The sequence below is a fragment of the Falco naumanni genome, chromosome Z (assembly GCF_017639655.2).
Source record: "Falco naumanni isolate bFalNau1 chromosome Z, bFalNau1.pat, whole genome shotgun sequence".
NCBI classification, from domain to species: Eukaryota; Metazoa; Chordata; class Aves; order Falconiformes; family Falconidae; genus Falco; species Falco naumanni.
The window spans coordinates 55,132,136-55,145,126 of record NC_054080.1 but is presented as its reverse complement, the minus strand read 5'-3'; the positions used below and the strand labels follow the sequence as shown (position 1 = coordinate 55,145,126).

Below are 12,991 nucleotides of genomic sequence, written 5' to 3'. Positions count from 1 at the left end.
CCTTGAGCTGTGATAGCTAGCTGATGGTATTGCTTCACAGAAGTACCTTCCAAACAGAAGACAATGGAAAACACAACCGTGATTTCCTTTTTAGTTCCTGAAATGAGGGTAAACTGAACCACTGCCAGTCATACTTACCTTATTCATCTTCACTTTGGAGTGGTGCTGATGTTACTGATTGCTGGCAGCTGATGGTTTTCTTTAGGCAAAGTGCAGATACAGATGCATGTAAGAGCAATTTCCTTCCTAGAGACTGATCTGGGAAATGGTATGGTCTTATCCATATAGGTAGGCACGATTAAATATGTATATGATAGGAAAAACCTTTACTCAGTGTTTAAAAAATAATAATAAACTGATGTGGCCTCTGAGGATTCCTTGATCCATCTAAGGAGCCCTATGCTGAAGACTGAGATGGGATTCTAGAGAAGTATAATTACAAGCTACCCCTACACTTATGTTTTTCTAGGTATTTGCTGCTAGCCACTGTGGAAACTTGGTAGGTCTGACTTGCTATTGCTGAAAGTTGTCACATGCTGCTTCCAACTAAGACTACAGATTTTATGCCTGTGTTTTCATTAAGAAGAAAGCAAAACCTCATTGCACTAGAGGTTGAAAATAAGAATGAGGTGTTTGGCTTTTTTGTTTTCCTTCTTGCCCTTTGTCCCAGATCAATTATTTCAAGATGTTTTTGCATGCTGTGAAGCTGGTGTGGGAGAGGAATGCCTATGGAATAAATTCAGGTCATTTTTCAGTTCAGTATTTATGGGTTCAAAATACATCAGTTTTATGTTTTTGGAAATAATTGCTGCAAAGGTAGTATCAAACACAGAAACGTGAACTTGAAGTTTGTTAAACCACATCGAGCTTTATAGTCAAACTGAGATGGTTTTAGGAGCCTCAGAATATGGTTACCTATCCAGACTTACGGTTTCTTAAGTTTTTATAGTTGATTAAATGCTTTAATACTCCTAACGTTTTTAAGCTTAATTGATTCTTCTTGATGACTGCTGGATGTCTGATCAATATGTGCCTGACCATGGGATTTGGCTTACAAATGCTTCTTATCACAAATACAAAACACTGTGGCCTGTAAATTTATTTTAACATTTAATGCAGTCAAATAACCTAAAGAACAGATTTGGAATGCCTAATAAACAGTATCTTTTTCTAAGCCAGGTACTTAAACTAGGCAGACATAATTTACATGCACACTTAACTGTTATTAAAGGAACAATTCAAACATAAGTATGCAAAACCAAATTACATTGAGATTAGCTGTTTGCGTGCTCAGTAATAGTTGGACGTGCAGACGATGCTTTTATGTTTCCAATTACCTGAAAGTCATTCCTGTAGCTAGTCATGGACTGTGCACTATTGCAGTATCTTTCGTCTTTGAATTTGCTGTACCAAACAATATAAGGAGTTGGATGATACCTACTTACAGATTATGCTAAAAAGTTTTTAAAAATTATGCAGGAAAATGCAGAAGTGAATCTACCCATATATGTCATAAAAATAAATTCCTTGACGAGCTTATGGAGATTTTACTTATGTTGTAAATAAAGTTGCTGCTTAGACTATTACAGCTTAAGACCTGGTTTTCTACTTGTTTCCTTTTCAGCTCTTGTACTTTTTTTGCAAAACAAACTCTGCAAATAGGAGGTTGGTGGAAAAAAATGTAGTTTTCCTCAAGTTTTTTCAATAAAGTGTTTTTCCTGAATGATTTCTAAAAGATGGTGGCTAGTACTTTATAATGAATGCTTTGTAATTTTTTTTTAATTGAAAACTTCTGTATCTGATAACTGCTTTCACATGGATTGATTTGCATTTTCTTTCAGATCAGCCTCAATGCTGTGGCTTTTCGTGCATGCCTTTCTCTGGAAAAAATTGTTTTTGTGTCAGTTATGTGAAAAATTTTCCTCAAGATAAGTTCTTCCTCAAATGTTTGTTGTCCCATAGTTAGTGTGGGTGAAAATCTGCAAAAAGAGAAGGGAAAAATGTGTATTTTAACTACTTTATCTGTGAGAAGTGATAAGCCTCAAAGCTTTGTTCTTTTTTCTTCTTGTCTTCCTTCTTTTTCTCACTTACTGGAGCTTGCTTTATATAATTTGTTGAATTTGGGTTGTTGAGTAAAGGCTGTGGGCATTGATATTTTGTATATTGAACATAGAGATCATATTTTAGATCAACTTACCAACACACTTAGGTTATGATGCAGGCAAGACAAAAATGGCCCATAGTTATTTAGCAATTTTCCATATTAGCTAATCATTTTGTGTATTAGCAGAGCAGACTTAGCTGGCAGTGGTTTTTCTCCTTTCTTGTTCGGCAGTGCTTTCAGTACTGAGGCCAAAGGGGACACCGTTTGGCAAGTCAAGATGCCTCCCACAAAGCATCTTTGGAAGAACAATTGTGTCAAATCTTCTGTAGTTTAAAACCAGAAAGTTTTGGTTTCCTGCTGGTGAGGATTGGAACTCAAAGTACTGGTTCGTTTTACATTAGAAGCAAAAATAAGTGGATAGCCTTTGGAGGAGATCTGACAGTTTAGTATTATGGTGGAGGGAGAATACTATAATACTGAAAGTTGGTTTCATGTAAGTTTTTGTGCATTTTAACCAACTGGAAATTAACACATGCTGTTTTTCTGGTGTGCTTCATTCTGTCTTAATGGAGTATTTTCTAGTTGTGTAGATCAGTGCCTTGCTTGTATTTTAATTAAACATTAAATTTGTGATTTGCTTAAACACAATTGCTAGTTTAGATTTCTATATTAGGTGTCAATAAATGAAACTTGGAAGATGTTTCTCAATTGTGGGAGTAATATATTCTTTGTTCTTGCGAGGGTATGAAGGATTCTGCATGGAAGAATGGTGTTGAACAGCTAACTGTCACAATGTTAAACATATTTATTGGTGGAAACTAACACTATGGTAAGGTATAGGCATTACAAAAAGCAGTTTGGTGTTGACAGGGAAGGCTGGAAATTGTAGCTGCCTGGTACTAATTTGGATGCTTAAGATTCAGTTGACAGCAGTGGGGTGTAGAGATCCTTTTCTTTTCTTAGGATATGGAGGAAACAATCGTGTAGATTCTGCACTTGCAAGAGAATCATGCAGAATAAAGTGTGTGATATGGTACATGTAATATGGTACATTTCTCTTCTGTAGATTAGGTAATTAACTCTTCCCATATCCAGGTTTAGTTAGTAATGTCAAAGCATGCAGAAAGTTATTCTTTTCTTTTTTCCTCTTTGTCTGGTTCCCCCTTTTACTTTGACAGCCCCTGAAGTTTATTGCAGTCTTCTGTCACCTTGTTCTAGCAGCTGAGTAGTCGAATGTACACATTGAAGTATCGTGCGTTATGTTTGTACAAGCTATGCAGAAATATTACAGGAGTTGTCTAAAAAGCACTTCCCTTGTCACCATAACTGACCAGTAAAATGTGTTTGCATCTTGGATTATGTAAGTACTGGTAGCGTTAACAAGATTTTGTCTTGATGTGAGTATATGAGCTCTTCTGGTAGGCCTTGGCTGTCTCCAGGGACAGAGACTTCACAACTTCTCTGAGCTACCTCTTCCAGTGTTTGACCACCCTCCCAGTGAGGAAGTGTTTCCTGGTGTTCAGATGGAATTAATTTCCTGTGTTTTAGTTCGTGTCCGTTGCCATTTCTCTTGTCACTGGGCATCAGTTAAAAAAGCCTGTCTCCCTCTTCTTTCTCCATCCCGTTAGGTGTTTATACACACAGATAAGAACCTTCTCTTCTCTAGGCTGAACCACCCCAAATGCCTCAGCTTTCCTTCATGAAAGAGATGGTCCAGCCCCTTCATAATTGTAGTGGTCTTTTGCTGGACTCTCTTCTAGTAGTTTAGTATCTGTCTTGTACTGGGGAGCCCAGAACTGGGCACAGCACTCCAGGTGTGGCCTCAATAGCGCTGAATAAAAGGGAGGATCTTGACCTGCTAGCAGCATTCCTCTTAATGCAGTTCAGGACATTGTTAGCCACCTTTGCTGGATTGCTGGCTCATGTTCAACTTGGTGTCCCCCAGGACTCCCAAAGGCCTTCTCTGCAAAGCTGCTTTCCAGCCTGCCGGCCCCCAGCACATACCCCATATGCCCGGGGTTCTTCCTCAGGCGCAGGACTTTGCACTTCCCCTTGCTGAGCTTCATGAAGTTCCTGTCAGCCCATTGCTCCAGCCTGTCGAGGTCCCTCTGCATGTCAGCACAACCCTCTGGTGTATTGGCTGGGCCTCCCAGTTTTGTATGGTCTACAGATACCACATTGAATTAAGCAGAAATAATAGCTCTGATTTGACTTAGGTAAATTTTTGTGTCTGTAGTGGTTTAACCCCAGTTGGCAACTAAGAACCGCACAGCTGTTCGCTCACTGCCCCCCTCCATGGTGGGATGGGGAGGAGAATCTGGAAAAAGGTAAAACTCGTGGGTTGAGATAAGAACAATTTAATAATTGAAATAAAGTGAAATATTATAGTAACAACAACAGTTGTAATGAAAAGGAGAAAGAGAGAGGAATAAAATACACAATGAAAAAAACCCCCAAACAACAAACCAAGTAGTGATGCACAATACAGCTGGTCACCACCCACTGACCGATACCCAGCCAGTCCCTGAGCAGCGGTCGGCAGCCCCAGCCAAATCCCCCAAGTTTGTATACCAAGCGTGATGTTCTGTGGTATGGAATATCCCTTTGGCTGGTTTGGGTCACCTGCCCTGGCTGTGTCCCTTCCCAATTTCTTGTGCCTCTCCATCCCTCTTGCTGGCAGGGCCTGAGAAACTGAAAAGTCCTTGATTTAATATAAGCAACACTAAGCAACCATTAAACTCACCAGTGTGTTATCAGTGTTATTCTTATACTAAATCCAGAACACAGCACTGTAACAGCTACTGAAAAGAAAACTGACTTTATCCCAGCTAAAACCAGGACAATGTCTGAAAGATATTGAAGTAATGAAACAGCAGTTCAGTTATTGGTTAACTGAACATAATTCCAATTGCCAGTTGTTGCAATGTGCCTCCTTTCTCACCTCCCCCCGCCCCCCCCCCCCCCCCCCCCCCCCGCTCGCCCCAATTAATGCTTTAGGAATGCTCGACTTTGGGAGTGCTGGACTTGATAGGCAGGTAAGTGGATAAAATACACTTCTGAAATATCCACTGAAGGAATGAATATTAGTGATGTAAAAGAGAAATTCATAAGTGGATGCTGAAGTAATTTGCTTTAAAAACACAACAACAAACCACAACAAAAAAAACAAACACCAACAAAGAATGAAGCGGTTTTTTTGTTCACCCATGCAAACCCTCCAAAACTGCACTGACTATATTTGAGAATACTGGAAGAGTTGAGGGAAGGGTATTAATCTGTAGGGTTATGAGTTTAATCTAAGGGTGCTATGGTGAATTAACTGTTGACTGTTGGCTATCTTGAATATAATCAGTGGAAGCGATTGAAAGGCGCAAAATGATGATGAATGAAGGACTATTAACATTTTTTCCCTAGTGAAAAAATTGCAGTTTGTTTTCTAGAGGTGGGTTGTGTGTGTATGTATATATGTATTTCACTCATGTAGATGCTTAATAGATCTAAAGGTGAAAGCCTAAAAGCTGGTTTTATACAGAGAAATCAAATGTCTTGTTCAATGTATTTCTGGCATCACTTTACAGTCAGTGAAGCATTACAAATAGTAAATATTGTCTATTACACTTTCCAGTGAACAAAAGCGTAGCTTCATCTTTCGTTATAAATCCAAGTTTCATTTTCCTGGCACTGGTTATAGTAGCAAGATTGTATGTGGAACTTCAATAGATGGGAAAAAATGAAGGGTGTATTATGTACAAGTCAGCTGTTTGCTACTGGGGGAAGTTATCCTGCTTGTACATGTTGAGGTGTCTTGGCCTGTATGGACTTGATAATTTAAATGCAAAAATACCCCCAAATTAAAGTAGTACTGGTTTTCAGAATGGGAGAATTGCAGAAATCTAGTTATAGTTACAGCTCAAACAAGGATGGAAGATAGTGTGGGGAGGGGAACAGGATGTTACTGAACGTGGGAGTGTGGAAAAAGGAATTAAGTGCTAAGAATGGGGATTGGTGTGCTGGGTGTAAAGAGGAGGCAAAATGAGAGGAAAACTGAGGACACAAAAAGCGTGTTAGATGTTGGAATACCAGTAGGAGAGTGAAACATGGAAAGACATAAAAGTATCTCATATATAGAACTTTCTTGTGCAGTGATTCATACCAAGCTAGAAGGGACATGAAGCTAATGAAATTCGTGGCTAATACACTGACATAAAAGCAAAACTTATGGTGGCAGTGTGTGGCATAAAGAACATAGTTGCTAGCATTTTGCAAATGGAGAAAATGAGGAATGAGTTAAATTATATGCTCAGGAAAGCAAAATCACTAAAAAGCTAGCCACAGTTGAGTTATCTATATTCTGGGATGAGCATTTTGATAAGATTAAGGAAGAATTTTATGAACAATAGGTGGCACGTGGTGATGTATAGCTGGAAATTGCAGCACTTGCTGAAGCTAAAATATGTCTGTCAGTTGCCTAAAGATCAGTCCTTTCATGAGTACGATGTCATGGTATGAAACAGAAAATACGACTGTTTTTAGCCATCCTCAATGTAGAAATAGAAATAAGAGGAGACACTGATTGTCGTTATGTGTTTCACTTGCATGCTTTGTTTCTGTTGAAGTAGTTTCAGAGAATGAGAGCTAATATAGTCCTGCTGTTAAACTGCTGATGTAAGAGTTAGGAATCCAGGTGCTCTGTCTTTGTGTTTGCAGTGTGAGTGCAAAGTGAGTAATTGGTTTCCTCCATATACTAAATGGGAATAGCGGTATTTTATTAAACGTGTAGCTTTGTTACTCTAGGTTGTGCCTGTGGAGTATAAATCTGTAGAGAGTGAAATACAACAACCTGGAGATGGGTCAACGCAGCAAGGTGTTAACAAGATGTTAAAGGTTAACTTGAGAAAATGTGCCATAAAAAACAGAGGTTTTGTACTAGACTGTGTAAATGTCAGTGTTCATGCTGGGTATTCTTAAAGGAGTAAGGAGAAAAAGTAAACATTTGTTTTGTGCCTTTCATACTAGCATAGGCAGAAGACTTCAGAAGCTTTTTTCCTGTATGAGACGTGTATGTTGAATGTCGGAATTTCTTTTACAGATTATTCTTATCAGTGTACATTATTTTTATTTCTTTCTGTCTCTTTTTTTTTTTTTTAAAGCTGGATTGAATGTGAACCACAATGGCTGCTGTCATCTCAGATAGTCCTCCAAACCCAAGCTGCAAAATCATGACTTTTAGGCCTTCGATGGATGAATTCAGGGAGTTCAACAAATACTTGGCATACATGGAATCACAAGGTGCTCATAGGGCTGGAGTTGCAAAGGTAAATGTCTGTAATGTAGAAAGAAAATTGTTGCTGATACCTGTTTTCCCAGTATTTTTATTTTGACAATTGCAAAACTGACCTTTTTAGTGTTTCACAATTTTTTTCCAAATGCTTTTCAGTTAATAGGTATTGATCTACTACTCTTTTAAGAAAGAGCTTTGTGGTACCTCTTTTATGCAAACTAATGAAGGTGGTGTATACTGTTTTCTCTCTAGCTGTCAGTTGTTTCCATTTTTACAAAAGCAACAGAGTATGTCTTCTTAAGGCAGATTTAAACTAGTTTTTGGCAAATCAAAACAAAATAGGGTATTTATAGTATAAACTGGGAAGTCCTGATCTGCCAGATGTTGAACTCGGTCTTTTAGGCTGGTATATACTGGAGCAAATAATAACACTACAGTCAATGTGTGTATATGAAGATAGAGAGGTACTGTTTGAATGGAAATAGTTTTCTTTGTAGTGGTGATCATGTTATCCTTCTTTTTAATGAGAATTAGAAGTACATTAACTATCGTTGTATTGCCCTTTGAACAATGGTATATTCAGTATCTTACAGGAGATGTTCCTCCCCTAATGGAGAGTGATTGTCAGAGACTGTCTGATACAGTGTTATATCATGGAAGTATTTATGCCATATCTGTTCTGCCACTTTTCAAACCAGCAGGACACAGTACAGGTCAAGAAATCCTAGCTTAGTTATTTTAAATTGTCCATGGGAATAGTAGGCTTCATCACTGGATTTTTAAGCTAATGTTGCAAAGTCAAGACATTTAAAAATTGAGAGAAGAGGAACAAAACCTGCTGTTCTTGGTTTTCCCCTGCCTATTCCCTCCTTCCTGCTTCCTGTAAAACAAAACAAAACTGAACCCCTCACATTTTTGAAACCTTGTAGTGTATTTGCATTCTGATTTCTGAGGGTAGAGTACATGTAGGTCATATTTTCAAATTGTTCTCTGGAAACGGGAATAGAAATCTGATAAATAGACAACAGAGGAAAGCCTGATCTGAATTTTTCACATGTGCAGCTGTGTTATGGAACCTGTTTGTTTGTGTGGGGATTAACTACTGCAGTCCTCTCATCTTGAACAGTAAACTTAACAGCAAATTCGTCACCGTGAGATCTGATGCTTGACAGGTTTATATCATTAACACGTATGTATTTGAGCAGGAGATTCTAGCTATGTATCATTCTGTGGATTACGTGCATGGGTTCCACAAAAAAAAAGAAAAATCTTATTTTCATGTTGTTTATAGATATAGCATTATTTTAACTGTTACAGTTTCTAATCCTGTTTCCTGGGCATCTAGCAAAAGAATTAGAATGTGCCTTATGACCAGCCACTGAGATGAGACAGATTTTCTTCTGTATCAGTTTGTTTATTCATATGTAATGTGCTTGCTTTCTTTGGTATGTTGCTTAGAGAACAAAGACAGGTGTGCATAACCGCCATTTCAGTGGACTGAGGAGGCATGGTACTCCAGCAGACGTGCTGTGAAGTGGAGGATCATGTCAAGGGACCATGGGGAGCTTTCTGTGAAGCAAGCACAGAGAGGATGGGAGCGCCAGCACTCCCCACCCCCCCAGAGTGGGAAGCATTGAGACCTGACCGGTGGCAGCTCTGACTCAGCATGGGCAGGGCTGGGAGTGAACGTGCCAAAACCCACACATATACAATAGCAGCCCCCAGGGGGTGCAAGTGACATGGGGCAGTTGTTGCCAGGGAGGACGCATCACCCTAATTACTCAAAGAGGTGAGGTCATTGCCCTCCCAGAAGAATCCTAGCTGTGGTTTCCAGTTGGCCTGGAGTTAGTGCCAGAAGGCATGTGGTGACCCAGATGGAGCTCTCACATAAACATGCAGCTGTCCAGGTCATGGTCTGCAGCAGGTGCCTGAGCCAGTCACTGCTACTGGAGGGCAGCAGAGATAACAACTGTGTGAGGTGTGACTAGGTGGACCATCTGCTCAGCCTGGTGGCAGAGCTGGGAGAGGAAGTGGAATGGTTAAGAGTATCAGGGAGTATGAGAGGAAGATAGACCGGTGGAGCCACTCTCTACCATTGCTGAGATAAATGCACCAGATGGACACACCGCAGGAAGTGGAGGATTCCCAACTGGCTTGCCATCAGGCAGATGGAGGGGTCCTAAGAGGTGGGGAGGAATGGAAACAGGTCCCTGCTTGGGGCAGCAGGTGAATCACCTCCTGGCCTACTTCACCCTCTCAGGTGCCTTATATAATAGGTATGAGACTCTGCAACCCGAGGGCCAAGAAAATGATAATGTGGACAAAGGCCTGTCCAGGTTGGAGGAGTTGCCTAGTGAGAGTCACTCAACCCCACACATCACGACTGCCTCTGCTAAGAAAAAAAAAGGGTGGTTGTCCTTGGTGACTCCACTCTGAGGGGAACAGAGGGCCCAGTACGCTGACTGGACCCAATCCATAGGGAAGTCTGCTGCCTCCCTGGGGCCTGGGTAAGGGATGTTACTAGAAAAGTCTCTTGTCTGGTATGATCCTCTTGATTATTATCTATTACTGGATTTCCACGTGGGCAGTGATGGAGTCCAGACAACATGTCTGAGGGCAATTGAGAGAGACCTCAGGGTCTTGTTGTGACTGGTTGAAGTATCAGGAGCTGAAGCAGTGTTTTCTTGTATCCTGCCAGTTGCAGGGAATGGTGGTGTGTGTAGTTGGAAGTGCACCCAGATCAATACTTGGCTCCAGGCCTCATGTCACTGGCTGAATTTTGGTGGTATTTTTTGTTTATGGGTCAGTTTACACAGCACCAGACCTGCTGACAACAGATGAGGTACACCTGTCTCAAAGGGGGAAAAGGATCCTAGGCCAGGAGTTAGCAGGGCTCATTGAGAGAGCTTTGACCTAGACTTGAATGGGGAAGAGAATAAAACTGAGGTTGTTAGAGATGAGCCTGAGGGTGGGATGCCAAGCTTGCAGGTGAGATTGATAGCACAGCTGAAGTGCATCTGTGCCGCTGCCCAAAGAATGGGCAACAAACAGGAGAAGCTGGAAGCCATAGTGCAGCAGGAAGACTGCGACATAATTGCCATCATGGAAACATGGTGGGATTGCTGGCATGACTGGAGTGCTGCAGTGAATGGCTACAAACTCTTCAGAAAGGATAGGCAAGGAAGGAGAGGCAGTGGAGTAGCTCTGTATGTGGGGGAGCGTTCCTGCCTAGAGCTGGATGGTGGTAACAAGATCTAATGTTTGTGGTTAAGGATCAGGGGAAGGCTGCAGGAGGGGGCCTGGAAATCAGGACCATAAGTAACTATCAGTTAGCTGAAAGGACTGTGCTCGAGCTTGTAGGCCACAAACCCTGGGAGGACAAGGAACATGCATAGATAACAATCAAAAGGATGAGTCATGCCGGGAATGAGGCATGATGGCAAGGAGAGGTAACACCTTGCTGTTAATTGATGACTGTAAACACTTACTTAGTGTCCTTTGTTTATAGTTAACCACCAATCAGGGATTGCCTAGTCTGCAATGCTTAGCTTAAAGAACCAATCTGTTCAAAGCGCAGCTTCTGAAAACATATATAAACTCGTGATTGTTTACAATAAATCAACATGTCCCATCTCTTCATTCGCCGCAGAAGGCCAACAAGGTGGATATCCTGGTGGGAGCCTATTAGAGCCCACCCAACCAGGATGAAGTGGCAGGTGAAATATTCTACAAGCAGCTGAGAGAAGTCTCGTGATTGCAAGACCCTTGTTCTTATGTATCAGCTTACTGGATGCTTGCTGGCAATACAACACAGTGGAGAGGAAACAGTCCAGGAGGTTCCTGGAGTGTCACATGGAAGTGGGGGGTGGGGTGGGGTGGCGTGGCGGCGGAGAGGGGGAGATTTCCTTAGCCCTGGGTGTTTGATCTGTCTATCAGCACCTCAGGAAAGCCAAGACCCTTGTGCCTGACCACTCTGTCAGCGTACCATTACAGGGACCCTTCACTGAACAGTCCCGCTGGATTGAAGGGCAATTTGACTGACTTGTTCAGGGAAACATGCCAAAAGCATAAGGTGGATGCCTCAGCGGGTCTTCCCGCTTTGAATGTTACCTGCTGCTGGCAACTGGTAGTGCCCACAGAGGATTAATACTAACAATTTACAAAATAACACTCTTTAATGTGAAATCATGACAAATTAAGGCTTGTGATTGCCAGTGATAGTGTCTGCAAAATCAAGCATGAAATGATATACAACTGAACTACATACAACCAAACTATAATCACTAATAACAGCTAGCATGAGTTAGTTATTAAACATGCATAAGACAAAGCTCTTACCCAATAGGTGTGCCTATGTGGGGAGAAAACAAGTTCAGCCTGTCAAGTGATTCCACTGGCAATGGAGTCTTCCCCTGCTTCTCCCCTCATCTGTCCACTTTTTATATGTCATAGTATATTGCATATTCATTTATCATACACAGGATTAGTTACAATTTTCTTTCTTCTGATGCAAATTAGTGTGCATCCTCAGATAGCACTACTGAAGTTAAGTTCTCTACTAGCTATGTGTGCTCCTCAGTCAGGGTTTTGCCCTCTTTCAGGGAGGCTGTTTGAGTTGGAGGTCATGATCTCCCACTACCACAATTATCTGTCTTATTCTCAACTTCTGTTAATGTCAGTGGATAGCAATCCTGTTTCCTCTTACAGCCAGAACTTTCCTCACTCAAAGGCTTCTTTCTGCGTAACTTAGATGATGGTGTGCATTTCACTATCTGTTCTGTGTTACTTATGCTCCCCAAGGCTGACTACCTTGATTTGAAGTCCCTTCATTCATAACAACTTTAGAGTGAGTCGGATTGACCTAGCTCTGTGAATACTGAATGAGAGCAGGGTAATGCAGGAATTCAGAGAGCAATTTCCCCTGGTCTGGACTTATTTCAGTCCAGGACTAGTCCATTTCCATGACATTTAAGTGGAGCTTGAGTGACTGTAGTCATACGTATTGTTGTTACTGTTATCATGTGCCCAGTGAGTTGCAGTAGTACTTTGAGATGGAGGTGTACATTAGTATTATGATGAGATTATTTCATCTGTGGAAAGTAATTTCACCACAATGGTTGGCTCAGCTGCAGACATCTTACGGATTCTTCGCGTGACAACTGGTATGCAGCGTATCAGCCGTGTGGTGCCATCAAGTTCCCATTCCTGCAGAGAGCACAACCGAGCACAGCCGTAGTGTCTCCCATCTGCTCCATCCTCCTTCACTCCTATGAGCGTGTGCTGAGATGGCAGGGTGTATTGCTTAGGGAACTGTGGTGATGTAGATTCTGTGCATGGCAACCATCTTGAAGGTGATAGCTGTACTTTACCCTAAAAAAGCTTTCTGTAATACTACTCTTCTGTTAGGACGTGATTTTATTTAATCCCACCCCCACCCCCCCAGGTGATTTTCCTACACTGGAGCGTGTGGAAGATAACTTCCTGACAGAGCTGGTCAGTGACACAACCGTGGGAGGTGCCACGCTGGGCCTGCTGTTTACAAACAGGGAAGGACTGGTGGGTGATGTGGTGGTCAGAGGATGTCTTGGCCATAGCGATCATGAGGT

General features: G+C 41.5%; 1 protein-coding gene across 3 annotated transcripts in view; it reads left to right on the top strand.

Moving 5' to 3' along the window:
* The window catches only part of KDM4C (lysine demethylase 4C), a 299,915-nt gene that overhangs the window by 1,411 nt on the left and 285,513 nt on the right, over positions 1–12,991 (top strand). For all 3 annotated transcript variants that reach the window (XM_040579749.1, XM_040579748.1, XM_040579751.1), the window contains exon 2: positions 7,255–7,419. In XM_040579749.1, coding sequence (XP_040435683.1) covers positions 7,276–7,419 — 144 coding nt within the window. In that variant the 5' untranslated portion in view covers positions 7,255–7,275. The remainder of the gene's footprint in view (positions 1–7,254; positions 7,420–12,991) is intronic.